Raw genomic sequence first — 16,605 nt, forward strand, 5'->3', positions numbered from 1 at the left:
GGGCGGGGCGGAGCGGGCGGCGCGGGGCGGCATGGCGGACTACCTCATCAGCGGCGGCACCGGCTACGTGCCCGACGACGGGCTGACGGCGCAGCAGCTCTTCAGCTGCGGGGATGGGCTCACCTACAAGTGAGGCGGCGGGGTCGGGGGGCGCGGGGGGCGCGCGGGGCGGGCGGCGGGCCGGGCGCTGAGGCCTCTCCTTTTCGTCCCCGCAGCGATTTCCTCATCCTGCCCGGGTACATCGACTTCACGGCGGACCAGGTGGTGAGTGCCGGGGGCGGGGTGGGGGCCGCGGGGGGGGCCGCGGCGCTCAGCGCTGCTCTGCCGGCCCGCAGGACCTGACCTCGGCGCTGACCAAGCGGATCACGCTGAAGACTCCGCTCGTCTCCTCGCCCATGGACACGGTGACCGAGGCCGGCATGGCCATCGCTATGGCGGTGAGTGCCCGCACTGCACTGCGCCGCGCCGCCGCCCCGGGGGATGCTGGGGGCAGCATGGCGTGGGCCCGCGGTGTGCCTCGGGCACCTGCAGAGCCCGCTGGAGCTCCTGCGAGCCCTCCGCCTCCCCCCGTTGCTCGTTGGTGGGGAGGGGCCGACCCTGTGCTCATCCCCAGGCTGCTGTGCCCCAGGCAGCGCTGTGCGCCCACCCGCCGGTCCCGTAGGGAAGGGGCTCTCCGCATCCATCTGTCAGTCCCTTAGGGAAGGGCTGAGGCCCTTCGCTCACAGCTCTCATCTGCCTCTGTGTGTTCAGCTCACAGGGGGAATCGGCTTCATCCACCATAACTGCACCCCCGAGTTCCAGGCCAACGAGGTGCGGAAGGTGAAGGTGAGCAGCGGTGTGCTGGGGGCGGGTGGTGTCGGTGCCCTGACGCATTGCAGCACGTTGCACGTGGCCGTACAGACCTGTAGGATGGTTTAGGCCTGGAGCCATTCCAGCCTGCTGGAGGGCTGGGAGAGGAGCCGCAGCTGTAAGATGACACTGCAATGTGTGCTGGATCTTTTCGGAGCGGCGGTGCTGGTGTGGTCGCCTGCACAAACCTCGGGCTTTTGTCGTACGTTATGCTGAGCTCAGTGTGGGTTTTGAAATCTGGGTGGGGATGTTGCCCTTAATTTCAACCAGGAGGTCGGTCTGGGAACTCCTTCAGATCTAATGCTGTCTAAGTGAGCCTTAGGTACTGTTTTGCATCCTGGTGATGAGCATCTGGCCAGGCTGGGAGGCTGCGGACCTTTGTGCCTGGACAGTGTCTGCTGGGTGCTGCTCAGCCCATCTGCTGAACCTCTCTCATTTCAGAAATACGAGCAAGGATTCATCACAGACCCTGTAGTGCTGAGCCCCAACGACAGAGTGCGAGATGTGTTTGAAGCCAAAGCTCGTCACGGGTTCTGTGGGATCCCCATTACAGACAACGGGAAGATGGGGGGCAAGCTGGTTGGCATCATCTCATCTCGAGACATCGACTTCCTAAAGGAGTCAGAGCACGACTTGCCCCTGGGCGAGGTGAGCACCTGTTAGATGTGAGTGCTACGCTAGGAAGCCCTTGTGCAAAGGGGAGGGAGCAGAGCTTAGCCTTGAGAGGCCGTGCCAGCAGGAGGTAGCAGGCTCTGTGTTAGCTCTGCCAAGTCAGTCTTTTCAAGGGCTGAGCGTCTCTCCCATTTACTTCATCTCTGCATTGTGAAAAGCACCCTCTCTGCAGCTGGTGCTTTCTGTTGGTGCAGGAGCTCCCAGTGCTCTTGCTTGCTGCTGCTGTCCCATGCTGGTGTGGGCTGGGGTTGCAGCAACTGTCCTGTACCCGGTGAGCCTTCCAGCCTTCCTTTCCTGGCCTGCCTTTCTCTTCATGCCTCATCTTGACTACTCACTTCTTTAAAATAACACACGAAGATGAATAAGTTGCCTTTTATAATGCTGCACTCTCCAACTGCCCTCTTGCAGGAACACATTATCTGCAGTGCTGGTGTCGATTGCTGGTAGGTTGGCTGTTTGTGTCACTTGAGCTGTGTAACTGTACACCACGGTGGGTTACACCAGCGGTGTGTCAGGGCCAGCCGCTGCTCATGGCTCAGGACTATTATTAGCTCTTGGTGAACAAACCTGTTGTCACATGCTCATCCTTGTTCGCTTTTAAATCTCCTATAAATACCCGTAACGAGAGTCCTGCCACAGGAGCAGGTTCTAAAAGTGTGCGTGGCCCTTCGAAGCGATGCTGACCCATTCAGAAGAACCTGACGAGAACCTCTGCTCGTGCTTTATGTGCCTCGTTCAGCATTGTGGAGATGGAAGCTCACTGCTGTTGGTGAAGGCAATGGATGGTCTCCTAGACCTTGCCACATTTGCAGCCCAGCAGTGGTCTTGCCAGCCCATTTGTTGCTATCCAGTTAAAGACATGGGTCTCTTGGGGGTCCCACGGGATGATTCTGTGATGTTTCAGGCTTTTTCTGAGAGGTGGCTTTCGTCAGATACAGGATTTTAGGTGGCCGTAGGCAGGATGAATATCCTCCCTCATGTAAAATGTCTGTTCTTAGGGTATAAATAGCTAAAGCATTCCATCATTTCTTTTGCATGCAACTAATTGACCTTCCTGGAGATTCAGTCTTCCTTTTCAGCTGTGCCTGGCCTTCCTGAGTAACCTCTTGTGAACTCTGGGATCACTGGGGTGGGAAGGGGCCACGTGGTTTCCCCAGCCCTCTGCTTGTAGTTCAGCTGCAGCAGGTTGCTCGGGGCTGTCTGTGTCTCCACGGGATGGAGGTCTGACTGCTTCTCAGCTGCTCTTCTTGTGTTTGGCCTCGGTCACGGTGAAAGCTGTTTTCCATATCCCACATCAAATACGCCTGCATTCCAGCTGTGCCCAATGCCCCTTGCTTTTCTGTTGTGTTTTGATGCTTGTTTGTCAGAGTGAGCGTGGGTGAACGTGTTTGTTTGGATTCGAGTGACTCCTTTGCCCCAGTGACCTTCCCAGCAGCTCGCTGTTCTGAGCGGAGCCCTGGCAGAGCTGTGTGCTGGGGCTGCTGGCTGCACGCAGGGCTGGGCACAGCAGCAGCGAGCAGTTCTGGAAGCATCTCCAGCCCTTATTTGCCTGTGCCCTTTTAAAGGGGAGGCTGTTGGTTTGGGTGACCTCTTATTGAGGGTCATCTTAGAGCTGTTGCTTGCAGGTGCCCTCCCTTGGCTTGCTGAGGCCCTCTGCCACCTCTTGTATTCACTGCACCAATGGGTCTGGGGGCTGAGCGTGCCAGATTCCATCTGGCTGCTGCTCACATGGGGACAGAGCATCGGAGGCTGTTCCTGCGTGTTGCTGGAGGCGTGTTGCTGTGCTGTGGGATCCTTTGTCTGCAGAGCACTCCCACTGCACTGTGGAGCGTTTCACGTGGGCAGAGGGGCTCAGTATTTTCAGATCAGTGCGAAGGAGTTCCTATGACTTTCTGCCTTCTCCCTCCCACCAGATCATGACGAAGCGGGAGGATCTGGTAGTGGCCCCATCTGGCGTCATGTTGAAAGAAGCAAATGAAATTCTGCAGAGAAGTAAAAAAGGTACGTGGGAACGTCTGCGACGCAACAGAGAGCGGTGGGGGCGCAGGTCTGGGTGGAGCAGGGGGAGAATGCGAGCACCCATCTGTGAGTGGGTGGGCCACGGGAAGGCCACGTGCCACGAGGGAAGGCCAGCAGGGGGAGTGCCCCCAGCCCTGTGCCAGGGGCCGGAGTTCACATGCGTTCATCCCAGATCTGTTTGAAGCTGAGGGATTCTTGGTGACCCAGCGGCACCCGGGAGAATGCCCGGCTGTTCTGCCACACCTCTTCTGCTCTGTATCCTGGCCTTTGTGTTTGGGTGCCCAGTTCAGCTCCGTTACGGTTTGATAGTTTGACTTGAATTCCTAGAATTCCTTGTTACACAGATTTTTCAGTCATCTGGGCCCACTGCAGATCAGGTCAAGTTCAGTAGTTGTAATCCACGCTCCGACTATACCTAAATGAACGTGAGCCCCGTGCTCCTCTGAGGAAGCAGCTGATGGTGGAAAACGTCCCTGCCCCCTGGGAAGGAAATAGTGGGGTTTACTATCCAGCTGCAGTTCTGGCTTCAATCCTGCTTAGGGTGTGCTGCTGCTTGATTTTATAGATGGTGACCCCGGTGCCACTGCGGGTGTCAGTGCACCCTGGCAGCTCAGCAGCTCAGCTTTGATAATGCCGATGGCCTGATAGCCTGTTAGTGGGTGTTCCTGGGCCCGGGCACCAGAGAGGAGGAGGAAGGAGGAAAGTTGATACTGAGCAGCCCGCTTATATACGCTGGATGTTTGCCTTACACATTGGTTGTGCTAACCGTATTAGCAGGGGATATCTGTTATAAGCCAAGACAGGGTTGATAATGCAGCTCTGGGTCAGCACCTTTTTATCAGTGCCTTCTGCTGCTGCTCTGCCACACGGCTCCGGGGTGCTGTCTGTCTGCAGGAATGTTCTCTGTTTGTCTCAAGGCAAGCTGCCGATTGTTAACGAGGATGACGAGCTGGTGGCAATAATTGCCCGCACTGATCTCAAGAAGAACCGGGACTACCCTCTGGCTTCTAAGGACTCCAAGAAGCAGCTGCTGTGTGGTGCTGCTATCGGGACACACGAAGATGACAAGTACCGGCTGGACCTCCTTGTGCAGGCTGGTGTGGATGCAGTCGTGCTGGTGAGCTGCTGGAGGGATTGGGGTGGGCTGAGGATCTGATCTGAAGACTCCCTGGCAGTGGAACGGCAGCGTGGCAGTTACTCTCGAGGCGCTCCACCTCTGCTCTTAAAGCTTTCAGGCACACGCAATGGTTAATGCTGGTGTTTCCACATTGTTTCTCATCGATTGTTAGCCTGCAGGTCTGCTGTGCTCTGAGGGCATGGCTGAGCTGTGCTGCAGCTGGGAATGTTTAACAGGCACTGCCAACTGCCTGGGTCACTGACGGTCAGCACGGCCTGATCGTGAGGTGGTTGACATCTGGTATTTGGGCTGTTCTGCTGCACAGTAGGGAGAGATGCGTCTCCTCCCACCTTTCTGTTTCACCTGCACTCTGAGACGAGGCAAACCGTGTCCTGTTGGTAGAGCAGCTGCTTCAGATGTGCTGCTTGTTGCCTACTGGTGATAAGTAGGGGAGCTGCGGGATTGAAGAGGGAAGGATATTAGGGAAGCCTTTATGATAAACTGCCTTGCCCAGGGATGTGTGTTACTGTCTCTACAGTAACTTCTGTTCTGGTTCTGTGCTCAGTTTGGGGTGTTATTCTGCCCGCTTAGCAAGTTCAGCAGAGATCTCTGTAAGCAGAGGGAAGATCTGAGGTTCTTCCAGAGCTGTACTTACAGTCTTTTACAGAAATTCCATTTGAAATTGGTTTTCTTTCTGTTGCAGGATTCCTCTCAGGGGAACTCCATCTTCCAGATCAATATGATTAAATATATTAAGGAGAAGTACCCCAACCTACAAGTTATTGGAGGAAATGGTAGGCATGTGTTGAAGAGTTCTCATTTCTAAAGTATGTTTGCTCTCTTAGACGTAGAGGGAGCTGCAGGGACACGAATGAAATCGTGGAATCCTAGAATAGCCTGAGTTAGAAGGGACCTGCAAGGATCATCAAATCCAACTCCTGGCCCCACACAGGACTACCCAATATTTAAATCCTGTGTCTGAGAGCAATGTGAAATGAACCTGTTGGTAAATGTCTGAACTTAATGGTTTCATCTGACTCGTGGAACAGAGCAGCACCACTCTGCAGATGCTGAGCAGTTCCCTGCTGCTGTCACTGCTGCAGCTATTTCTGAAACCTTGGTTCTGCAGCACAGTGCGCTGCAGTGCTTGGTAGCCCATTACACGTAAGCCTCTTTGGCACATGGGTGTAAAATATTTTGTTAATAATAATGAATATTTCTTTATGTGTCAGTCCAATGGGGACTTTCCCTGCCTCTTGACTGCTAAGTATAGCAGTCCCTGTCGTTACGTGGTTAACGTGTTACTGGTGCTGCTTTTAACCTGTGCTCTGCCCTCACTGCCCGGTGTGGCCGAGAGTGTTTGGCATTACGTAGTGCCCTCTGCTACCTCAGCCTTTGGGTATAAGGACCTGATGAACCTTATACCCAAACCATGAAGATGAACCAATATCATCTCAGCTACTGGGCATGGCTGGGACTCTTAACTCCTGCTTTCGCAGGTAGCGGTGGGCAGATGGCTCTGGCACAAGTGTCCAGCTGGAGCCCTGGGTAGGGGAAGTTTGCAGCCATAGGGGCAAGCACCAGGGCAGAGCAGCGTCATGCACGGATCTGCTTCTCTCTCTTCAAACCAGTTTCTGCTCCCTACAGTTGTGACCGCTGCTCAGGCCAAGAACCTCATTGACGCAGGGGTCGATGCCCTGAGAGTCGGGATGGGCAGTGGCTCCATCTGCATCACGCAGGAAGGTGAGAGAGATCAGCTGTCTCCCAAATAGACTGAAGACATCTGGTCAGTAGAGGTACTCTGCTAAAAGCAGTGCAGCCGGGACACACTTCTCCCATCGTAACAGCTGTGTCTCACAGCAAGCAGTTCTTCCGCCCTCTTTTGTCCAGGACACTCTCATCACTGGGGTCAAACCTTCGAGGTTGCAGCAGCAGCAAAGGCATTTCCCAGTACTGACTGAGACTGAGTAGAGCAGGTGTGGCACGCGCAGCTTTGCCCAAGGGAGCCACTGGCGTGGGGCAGGGTGGGCTTGGCAGGCAGCCCTGCAGCCAGAGGGGCTTCCCTGCTCTCTGTTCTGCGCTGACAAAAGCAGCAGTGGCTATGGGTTAATGCACCAGGCTGTCCGTGCTCCCCTTCCCTCTGGCACTAGTGTGCGTGCTGGTTGAGTTTTGGTCTGCTGGGCTCCATGCCTTTCTGCAATTTCCAGGCTGAAGAGGGGTTTCTGGCCGTTGTCTCTGCAGTTAGTGGGAGCTTGTGCTGGGCAGAGGCAGCGTCACCCTTAGTAAGAGGCAGAGAGAGCATCCCTAACGCCTGGAAAAAGACTGCTTTGTGGCCAGGCTCGGTCCTCGTGTTCTGATTCTGACAGGTGAGGTGCAGAGGGAGTGGTGTGGCACTGCAGCCTGTGAGCTCAGCCCCTCTGCTTTGCTCCTCAGTCCCTGCCATGGGAGATGGCTGACAGACGGAGATGTTATGTTAGTGCTCTGCCAGGTCTGACGTAGGACCTCTGAACTGCCCTGGACCTGGACTGTGTTTTTGCTTTGCCTGCTGGGGGTGCTATGGCTGCTGGGATTCTGTGCCTCACAGACAGCACTGGGGCTGATGCTCCCAGCAGGAGCGGAACAGATGTGCGTGTCCTGCTCTGTCCCCAAGGCAGAGAACTGACCAAGGCACGCTTTGCTCTGCAGCATGGTGAACACCTCTAGGGGGTGCTGCAGGAGGTCGGGTGGGGTGCTGGCTTGGGGGAAGGAGCAGAGCAGAGCTAGAACGTTCTGCTGTGCAGCAGGCAAGGTTGCAACGCTCTTAAGCACAGCTCCCCAGGCTTTTGGCCCTCTTAGGACGAGAACTCTGGTTCTGGGAATTAATGGGTTTACCTTCCTGGACGGCTGCTGGGGTAGGGTGAGCATGCGCTGTGCACAGCCAGCCTGGCTGTCTTGGAACTGGCCTCTGGCTTGGCTCAGGCTAGGCAGGATTTGCAAGGTCAGCTCTGTCCCACACCGTATGCTCTGCCTAGTAGCAGGTCACTGCTGGGGTCCTTTGTTCTGCTGCTGTTCTTCTGTCTCTAAAATATATGTGTTTGTTTTTGTTTAGCTGCTCCAAAGATCCCTCCAGACCTAAAGTCCCACAGCCCCAAATGCCCTTCTACTGTCACGGGCACCTATAGTAAGTTACTTGCCCTGTTCCCAACCCTAATTATGTGTCTTGAAGCAGGACCCTTATTTGGCTGCACATGGCCCTACTGCTTGTTTGAGAATAATTTAGCTGTAGATGCACTTGGGGTTTTGTGGCTTTGGATACTGGTTTTGAATCTGAAATTGAAGCGGAGAAGCCTTTCTGAATTCCTAAAGCAGGGTCTGAACTGTCAAAACGAGGGGCATTCAGGCCAAAAGCCAGTTCAGAAGCCTCGCTTAGCCTCCTGGCTGTATCCCTAGCCAGGCACGCACGTGCTAGTCCAGCCCTGGGAGATGATCCCCGAGCAGTCCTCAGTCCTGCTCTAAATCTGGGCCCGGTTGTGGGGAATTTATGCACTCTCTGAGCTTGACTCGAAGCTGACTCCCCCAGGGTTACAGAGGGACGTAACAGCTGTGTACCCCAAAGCACATCTCTCCCCACTAATGCCTGATTCTTGTGGGGAGAGAAGGGGCTCACTCCTGCCCAGCGCAGGGTGCAGCTTGGCTCTGTATTTCTCTGATGCTATCGGATTGAGCAGACAGCCACGGTAACCCTTGGTTTTTGCCCTTTCTTTCTGTTTTGAAACACCTCGAAGGGAAAGAGGTTTCTGTTGAAGATCCCGGAAGGTTTTCTCTAGCAGTTGATCTTTTAGGGCCACCTTTTGCAGATGCACTAAAAAAAGACAAACCTGACTACTTGGTGTGTGCGTGCTCTGAACCCTGCTTTGGAAGCCTGCACTTGGAATCTGTGGTGCTGGGCCCTGGGACATTGGGAACGGCGTGATGCTCCCAGGAGCCCCAAGCCAAGTGGTTCCTTAAAGGGCTGGTCTCCGTGGTCGCTGGTGGGAGGTTTCTGCAGGCTCTTTTTCCTGGCACAATCCTGTAGGTGCCAGGCTTTAGGCCCTCCCACGTGACTTGCTTCTCTCCATTGAGCTCTTCCCTTGCAGCCTCAACGTGGCCGTTAGCGGCGTGGCACCGAGTGAGACCATCTCTTTAAGACTAACGGCATTCATCTTGGACCTGGCAGACCTCCCTGGCTGGCTGAGCCTTAGCTTAATGCAGAGTTTTGTTCCATTCGAATCAGTTCTTCCAGGACCTCTACCTGGCTTCCCTCTCTCAGCAGCTGCTGCTGAGCCCTGGGAACAGAGCGATCACAGCCTCTCGGCCTTGGCGGATCTGCCAGGGAGGTGTGCTGCCAGTGCTGCTGCCAGCAGGCCAAACCACACCTGGAGTTTGCACTCTGAAGTACTAATCCTGCATGTCCATAATCTTATCTGCTGTATCAGACTAACTGTGACTGGCGAAAAGGCTTCCGGTTAATTGTGGGGAAGTCTCAGTGAAAGAAGCTTATCTCGGCATACTTGCATGCGTGCAGCTGACAAATGTGTTACAAAGACATGCCCTGTGCTGATTTTCCCTCAAGCCTTCCATGCTCAGTGGAAAGCCTCTAACTGCTAGCGACTGGGAAGCGCAGGTAAATCTGGAGCTAATAACTTCCCTCCCGTGGGGCAGCTAAAAGTGACAGAATCCTGGCTGCATCGCAGGGCAGGAACACAAATTATTTCCTGTGAACCATCTGATCATCCTGCCCACTTCCTTTTCCACTGCTGCATGTCTGTGTGTGTGTGTGGGTGTGCAGGTGTGTATATATCTAACAATATATCTGTACATAGCTATGCATATTGACTATCTCCCAGCCAGCTGCCTCTCCACGCAGGAGGCGCAGCGGACAGCTGCTGGGTATACAGAGAAGGGGTCTGGCACTGCTAGAAAGGGGCGAGCAGTGGGACGCGGCCCATGCTAGGGATGCTCAGGAGAGGAGCATTTGGAGTCTGCTCCGCTTCCTTCCCAAGCTCCCTGTCTGCCCGCTATGAGCCACGAGCCTTGGCTCATCCCAGGCGCTCCATCAAAGAGCCCAGTCCCAAGATAACCCCCGGCCTGCAGAGCTGAGGGCCACCAGGATGTCCCAGCAGGTATCTCCCAGGCGTGTGCTTCTCTTGCAACTCGAGCCCCCAGGGATTTGTGGGTTCCTGAGCGCCGGGGCATGTGTGTGCTGGAAGCCTAAAGGGCCTGCTGGGGTGGGGAAGCAGTGCTGTGTGGGAGCTGACTCTCTTCCTGCTCTCTCCCCACCTGCAGTGCTGGCGTGCGGCCGCCCCCAGGCCACGGCCGTGTACAAGGTGTCCGAATATGCCCGGAGGTTTGGCGTCCCGGTGATTGCAGATGGAGGGATCCAGACGGTGGGGCACATCGCCAAGGCCCTCGCGCTCGGTGCTTCCACAGGTGGGCAGAGCTCAGAGCAGCTGGGTTGTGCATGGAGTGCCACGTGTGGCTCCACGTGGCGTCAGACCTGGCACGAGAGCATGTGCCTGCAGCAGGCTGTGGGCTCAAGGGGTGCGGTTTAGGAGCTGTGTGCTGTCACTGAGGATTTTGGCAGCCACAGCCTTCCTGCTGCTGACCCGCTGCCCTCGGTGATCTCTTGCACTAGTGATGATGGGGTCTCTCCTGGCTGCCACCACGGAGGCCCCAGGCGAGTACTTCTTCTCGGATGGAATTAGGCTGAAGAAATACCGTGGCATGGGCTCGCTAGATGCCATGGACAAGAACTTGGGTAGCCAGAACCGGTATTTCAGGTAAGAGACGGTGCTTTGGGGCAGCACATGAAGTTGTTGGGATCTCTCATTCACAAACTTTCTCGTTTCTGCTCCCATGCAGTGAGACAGACAAAATCAAAGTGGCCCAGGGGGTCTCTGGCGCAGTGCAGGACAAAGGCTCTATCCACAAGTTCATTCCATACCTGATTGCTGGGATCCAGCATTCCTGTCAGGATATTGGTGCCAAGAGCCTGACCCAAGTCCGGTGAGTGCTCGTTGGCACTTGTGCTTAGGTTAGGCTATGGTGCTGCCCTTTGGGGTCTCTGGGCAGGTTGTGCCCAAGCTGCAGTGTGCCAGTGCTGCCTTGCTGTAGCCCTTGGCTCTGTTAGTACGGGGTGGTACATCCCCCAGCTCCAGAGGTGCAGGAGCGTGGCTTCTCATGAGCTTTCTGCTGGCTGGGCCTGAGGCATCATGGGGTTACCTGGCTCTGAGGAGCACAGCAAAGGTCGCTCTGACGGCAGCTGGAGGAACCGCTGCCTGCCTCATCCCAGCTGTTCTGGCTAACGTGTCAGAGCATCTTCCCCGGGTTCTGGCTGGCCCGTGACTGCCTGCCCTTCATCCTCAGAGCCATGATGTACTCGGGAGAGCTGAAGTTTGAGAAGAGGACAACATCTGCCCAGGTGGAAGGAGGGGTTCACGGCCTCCATTCGTAAGTGCTCCTGGCTGGCAGCTGCTCTTAGCTGCATTGGGCCCATTCCTGGCCTCAGACAGGTCAGTAAAAGGGCTGTCTGTTTTGCTTTTGTCCTCACAGGTATGAGAAACGTCTCTTCTGAAGGAGGCCCCGCTGTGTCTATCATTGTGCCACTTGGCCTCACGCTACCCCCAATGGGAGCTGCTCATGCTGCAGAAGTGCCATTTCTCTGTGGGCTGCCTGGAGCTCCCTGTATCTGTTGGCTGCTTCATCCCCACCTTCGAGGGTCCAGGAACCATGCTCCTGGGCTTGTGCCTGGAGCCTCGTATGTATTGGCTGTGTTTTACAATAAAAGAGGAAAAGATGTGTAACTGGTGCGTCCAGTCAGCCCTGCCCTCTCTTATTCTCATCTTTTGCTGCTGTCCTCTGCCTTCATGCTCTCAGGAGTGCAGGAACAGGGGCTGAGCAGGGGGGGTGAAGAGAAAGGAAAGGGGGGAGTGCAGAATTGTTTTGTTTATAAAACAGAAGTGTTTGGAAGTCCCAGGGGCTCTCACAGCTCCAGGAGTTTTACTGAGAAGTGCTGGATCTTACACCGTGCTACACGGCCACCAAGAGAGCTGATGGCTCCAACAGGGGCGATGCATCGGGGAAAAGGGGGAAGGGACAGCGCCTTCAGTGAGTGCTTTATGGCTAAGGCAGAAAATGAATGGCCCAGGGGCAGGAAAACAAACGTGTATCACCATCAGCCACTGTGAGGAGCTGCCAGAGGCAGCAGAGAGGCAGCAGTTCGGTGCAGTGACAAACATGTAGCTGCTTGTGCACGTGTGTGCAGACAGGTGTGCACCTGAGCAAGCACGTTGTCCTCCCCTGTTTTTGCATGCTTGGTGTTGTCCACAACGCAGTATTTCTCCTCTCTGTGGCCTCTCTTAAACATCCCGGAACATCTCCCACCTGCAGGCACTGCCTGCACCCCCAGCACCAGCCCAGGCTCGAGGCTGCCATGGGAGCCCGCGGCACTGGAGTGCTTGCAGGGGCGTAACGAGCCGCTTGTTTCCTGGAAGGCACGTGGACAATGAACTCAAACAACAGCTTGGGGGCTTGTGAATGCTGCACAGGTTTGCTTTTCTACATGACCACCCACCAAAACAACCCTCGCCTGGTCGGGATAGCCTGCAGCACAGCACTGGGTGCCGCAGGTCTTTCACACCTGGATCAGCCCCCAGCTAAAGGCGAGCACTGCTCCTGCATGTAAGTGTGTACTGACCAACAGCGGCTAAAAACGCTGCCTGAAAAAACACACCCCTGTAGCACGGTGATGTCAAATTACATTTGCGTATGCGAAAACCAGAACCTGGAATTGCATGGCAGCCGTATCAGTGCCATGCACTCATTCACCTGCAGGGAGGAGGGCAGACATCGCAGCGTCCTGCAGCAGCTCCGTGCTCAGCAGGGAGCCCCAAAGCCCGGAGGAGAGCCTGGGGGCGGCTCCCACACCTCACCCCCAGCCCAACGAGCTGCAGCCCTCCATCCGCGGCCCCTGGGCGGCTCTGCAGGGTGGTGGGCGCACCGAGCCTAACAGCTCATCACAGCCCGCCTTCGCTGAGCGTTAACCACTCCGTGATCGCTTTGTACTTCTGCTTTATGTGTATTCTCCTCGTGCAGCCCCCAGGCACGGCCCTACAGCACTCCAACACCGAGAGGCGGCACTGAGCCAGCAGTTGGGCTCCCACCGTCCATCCTGCAGCGTTTCTCCGCCCGCAGCGGCGGCGCTCGGCGTGGGGCGGCCCCGGCGCTGCGGGTGGGTGAGGGCAGAGGCGCTCAGTCCGTGGCCGCGGGCAGCGCTGTGAGCCCCGTGTATGCGCCCCGCGGGGGGATGAGGCCGGCGGCCGTGAGGCGCTTCTCGCTCGTCAGGAAGTTGAAGGTGGCGCACGCGTTCGGCTGTAAAGGACAGAGGGACGGTGCGACGGGTCATTGCGCGGAGAGGGCCGGCAGCCACGGGGACGGATCCCTCCTCACCGTGTCCTGCACCTCCACGGCGATCCCGCACAGCCGCATCTGTCTCAGCACGGCGGGATGGAGCTGCTCCACTCTGTCCCCCGTGCCCAGCACCAGGATCTCTGCAACGAGGCAGAGGTGGCACAGCGGCAGGCAGAGCCCGGAGGGAGCCCCGAGCGGGAGGGGGGCCATCCCCACCCCCACCCCGTGCCCCGGGCCGTACCTATCCGCGGCTCCAGCAGACGGAACAGCGCCAGGCTCTGCAGAGAGATGTCGCGGTGCGATCCGACCTGCGGGCACAGCACAGCGCGGCGCTCCGCGGGGCTGCCCGGCCCCCTCCCCACCGCGGCCCCCTCCCCGCTCCCCACTCACGTTCCACTGCAGGATGGCGCGGGGCAGCACGGCGCACGGCCCGACCACCACGCTGCCGCTGATGCTGAACCCGCGGCCGCTGTAGCCCTCGATGAAGGCCACGTTGGGGCTCTCGGGCTGCAGCACCGTCACCCGCGTCCGCTGGTACATCTCGTCGTCCGACGGCGTCAGGCGGTGCCCGCGGCGCGGCGCCCTGCGGGACCGGCGGCGGCTCAGCGCGGTGTGCCCGTGCCGGGACCCCCCACACCCCAGAGCCGCCCGCAGCCCGCACCGCACCGCACCGCACCGTACCCTGTGACGGCCCGCGGACCCGCACGGCACAACCGCCGCAGCGCCGCCGCCATGACTCCGCCGCTCCCGGAAGCGGCGCGCGGCCCCGCAGGGCGCCCCCTCGCGGCCGCCGCCGGCGCTACCGCCGCGCCCCGGCTCCACGCGCGGGTTCGGGGCCGTGGGGCGCCCGCGGAGGCGGCGCGAGGGCGGCGGGGCCGTGCCCCGCTCCGCCCGCCCAGTGCGACCGGCACCTGTGAGGCGCGCTCGGTGCGCCCCAAGCAGGGGTGGAGGGAAGCGCGGGGGAGGGGGGGGGGGGCGCACACGGGGGGCTCGGCGGGCGGCGCGGCCCCGCACCGCGGCGTGGGGTTGGGGTCCCGCGGGGGCGGCTCCGCTCCGGGCTGCGGGGGGTTCCCGGGGCGGCGGGCGGCTCCGCCGGTGCCGGGTCCGCCCGGGGCGGGCTTTGGCCCCGGCTGCGGAGCAAAAGCGAAACCGGCAGCGTCGGGAAGGGGAAGCGGGCGGCACCGCCGCGAAGGGGTGAACGCGGAGCCCCGCTCCGCCCGGGGGTCCCCCAGACCCGCGCCGCCGGGGCCACCACGGAGCGGCCGCGCCGGAGCTGCGGGTGCCGCCGTGCGGAGGTGAGCGGCGTCGGGGCGACCCCGCGGGGGTCCCTCGAGGGCGACCGAAAAACCGCGGCGCTCCGCCACGGGGCCGCGGGACCGCAGGAACGGGGCAGCGCCCCCGGGCTGCGGCCGTGCGAGCAGAGCCGTGCCCACGCGTGGGCTGGGGGAGCCCCGCATCGCCCCCGCGGCGCTGACCCCGCACCGCCGCGGGCCCGGCGGTCCCCTCCTCCCTAAGGGCTCGGCGGGGAACGGGGGCGTCGGGTGACCGAGAGGGGCGCCCGCACTGTGCCACCCCCGGGCAGGTGCCACGGGCAGCGCCGCTGTCGGTCAGCGAACCGCTCCGCCGCGGGGCCTCACGCAGCCCGGGTGGGATTCCCCGCCTGGCAGCGCGCGGTTTCGATTCCGCGGCCGCTCCGGGCACAGCGGTGACGCGGGGCGGGCAGCGGCGGGGGCCGCGCCGTGCCCATCTCCGGCACCCCCGGCGCAGGTGTCCTCCCTCGGGGCCAGCTCGGGTTTCCGGGGCCGCTCCGGTGGCACCGCACGCCTCAGCCCCACCGGGGCTTCGCTGGGAGCCATTTCCTCGCGGCCCTCCCCACGGCACCCGGGTAAGTCGCCCTCTCCCCCCTCGTCCCGCGGGCGGGCAGCAGCGGCCCCCGCGTCCGTCCCTCTGCAGCGCCGGCACGGGCAACGGAATCCCAAAAGCAGCTGTCCCCGCAGCGCCCAGCTGCCCTGGGATTTCGTTACCCGCGCCTCCGCCTCAGCCGCCGCCGCCACGCGCTGGAATGGAGCCGCCGCTCCGGGCCCTGAGCGACGGGGCACCGCGGGCAGCGCCGCGGCTCGGCCCCTCGCACCACAGCCCGGGGTTCCCCGTGATCTCACGCTCCTAAAGATAGCGGCTCGCTTCCTGGGCACGAGCCGTCGGGCTGCGGGGCCCGGGCTGCGGGGACGCGGCCGCCCACTTTGGGCCACGGACTGCTGCGCCGGCCCTGCGCCACCACCTGCCCGTGCACCCCGGTGCCGACGGGCGGCAGGAGGGCAGGATCCGGCCCTTGGAGAGAGACGGCTTTGGAATGACACGATCACTCCCGCTGAGCGCGCAGCCACAGAGCCATCGGGGATGTCGTGTCTGTCCTAAGCTCTTTCGGCGCCTCTGAGCCCCTCCCGGGCCGTGCCGGGAGCCCTCCGCCCCCGCCGCAAGGAGCCGGGCGGGGACAGCGCCGCCACGTGCTGGGCCGCGGTGCGGGCGCCCCGACCCCTCTTTGCCGGCCCCAGAGGGCGGCTCTGAGGGCCGCAGCCCCCCCGGGCGGGGGTCCCGGGCGGCTCCTGCCCTGCGGACAGTCAGCAGTTGGTCTGTGTGAGCAGCCGTTCTCAGATCACCTCTTGGCTGTGGGTGGTGCAGGGAGCACCCCACCTCGGGGGCTGCCCGGGGAGTGGTCCGTCCGTACGGCGGGGCCGCGCAGCTCCAGACCTCAGCCCCCCCCGAAAAGCACGGAGGAGCCGCCACGGCCCCGAGGGTGTCCGCAGCCACGGGAACGCGAGCCCCGGAGGAACCGGTTTGGGCCTGCGGGCACGGCGGGCCCCCCCGCGGGGAGGGAGGGGTTCGGGCGCCGCCCCGGGGGGGTTTGGGCGCTTCCTGCACACAGCTCCCGCTCCGCAGCCCCGCGGGGCCCCGCCGGGAGGGAAGTGAGACTGTGCCCGGAGCCGCAGCGCGGGGCGGCGACTGCGTGGGACGGCACAGCAGCGACCGCGCGGCCCGACGGCTGCCATCGCCGTGTGCCGGGGCCCGCACACAGCTGCTCGCGAGGCGCCGCTCCCCTCCCGGCCGCAGCGGTGGGGCAGTGCGGCTGCCCGGCCTCGCTTTGGCTCCGCGTCGCCCCGCGGTTGGGGCTGAGCCTCGGGCACAGCGCGGCTCCGGGCCGACAGTGGCCCGGCGTCCGACGACGCCACCAACACGACGCGCTGCCGTGCCGGCGCTGCGGTAACGCCGGGCTCGGTGACGCAGCACTGAGCACCGCACGGAGCGCGGCCGTACCCGGAACGCGCGCCCACCCTCCGCTCCACGCACGGGCGGCCCCTCCCCCCCGCCTCCCGCCACACCCAGCATGGCGGCGGCCCCAAGATGGCCGCCCGCGCCCAAGATGGCGGCCCGAGGTCTCTGCGCGCCGCGCTCAACATGGCGGCTGCGCTACTCCGACTGTACCCACGTGGGCGACGTGTCGGTGACGTCACCTCCGCCCTTTC

At 60.6% G+C, this 16,605-nt stretch overlaps 2 protein-coding genes and 2 non-coding genes across 6 annotated transcripts; 3 read left to right on the top strand and 1 right to left on the bottom strand.

Moving 5' to 3' along the window:
- On the top strand, window positions 1-11,478 carry IMPDH2 (inosine monophosphate dehydrogenase 2). Of its 2 annotated transcripts, XM_046899949.1 has the most exons (15): window positions 1-129; window positions 216-264; window positions 336-437; window positions 751-825; window positions 1,291-1,497; window positions 3,435-3,522; window positions 4,458-4,657; window positions 5,361-5,451; window positions 6,305-6,400; window positions 7,746-7,817; window positions 9,962-10,105; window positions 10,311-10,455; window positions 10,538-10,681; window positions 11,042-11,125; window positions 11,228-11,478. In XM_046899949.1, exons 1-15 carry the CDS (start codon window positions 32-34, stop codon window positions 11,247-11,249), a joined length of 1,617 nt encoding a protein of 538 aa, XP_046755905.1. In that variant the 5' UTR covers window positions 1-31; the 3' UTR covers window positions 11,250-11,478. The 2 variants fall into 2 exon arrangements, with proteins under 2 accessions (XP_046755905.1, NP_001025772.1); NM_001030601.3 differs by lacking the exon at window positions 7,746-7,817.
- Window positions 11,479-12,415: 937 nt separating this feature from the next.
- Window positions 12,416-14,716, bottom strand: NDUFAF3 (NADH:ubiquinone oxidoreductase complex assembly factor 3). Of its 2 annotated transcripts, none has more exons than XM_046900075.1 (5): window positions 13,766-14,716; window positions 13,475-13,667; window positions 13,326-13,362; window positions 13,124-13,224; window positions 12,416-13,045 (listed from the first exon to the last, which is right to left on the bottom strand). In XM_046900075.1, the coding sequence occupies exons 1-5, from the start codon at window positions 14,539-14,541 to the stop codon at window positions 12,926-12,928; spliced, it is 1,227 nt and encodes a 408-aa protein (XP_046756031.1). In that variant the 5' UTR covers window positions 14,542-14,716; the 3' UTR covers window positions 12,416-12,925. The 2 variants fall into 2 exon arrangements, with proteins under 2 accessions (XP_046756031.1, XP_015148806.2); XM_015293320.4 differs by having other exon boundaries at window positions 13,326-13,392.
- A 333-nt stretch (window positions 14,717-15,049) lies between these two features.
- On the top strand, window positions 15,050-15,109 carry MIR191 (microRNA mir-191). The gene has a single exon (NR_161976.1). It is a non-coding gene; the product is annotated as a microRNA mir-191 (primary transcript).
- Window positions 15,110-15,433: 324 nt separating this feature from the next.
- On the top strand, window positions 15,434-15,496 carry MIR425 (microRNA mir-425). Its single transcript, NR_161977.1, has one exon. It is a non-coding gene; the product is annotated as a microRNA mir-425 (primary transcript).
- The last annotated feature ends 1,109 nt before the right edge of the window (window positions 15,497-16,605 follow it).

Source organism: Gallus gallus, chromosome 12 (assembly GCF_016699485.2).
Source record: "Gallus gallus isolate bGalGal1 chromosome 12, bGalGal1.mat.broiler.GRCg7b, whole genome shotgun sequence".
NCBI lineage: Eukaryota > Metazoa > Chordata > Aves > Galliformes > Phasianidae > Gallus > Gallus gallus.

Bases quoted from the DNA above. Each gene is read 5' to 3' on its own strand.
- IMPDH2 (XM_046899949.1), top strand. From the start codon at position 32: ATGGCGGACTACCTCATCAGCGGCGGCACCGGCTACGTGCCCGACGAC. The intron at 1,498-3,434 runs GTGAGCACCTGT...CCCTCCCACCAG, and splicing joins ACGACTTGCCCCTGGGCGAG to ATCATGACGAAGCGGGAGGA. The intron at 6,401-7,745 runs GTGAGAGAGATC...GTTTTTGTTTAG, and splicing joins CATCTGCATCACGCAGGAAG to CTGCTCCAAAGATCCCTCCA.
- NDUFAF3 (XM_015293320.4), bottom strand. From the start codon at position 14,541: ATGCGGGGCTCCCCCAGCCCACGCGTGGGCACGGCTCTGCTCGCACGG. The intron at 13,393-13,474 runs GTGAGTGGGGAG...CTGTGCCCGCAG, and splicing joins GCGCCATCCTGCAGTGGAAC to GTCGGATCGCACCGCGACAT. The intron at 13,046-13,123 runs GTGAGGAGGGAT...TGTCCTTTACAG, and splicing joins CCGTGGAGGTGCAGGACACG to CCGAACGCGTGCGCCACCTT.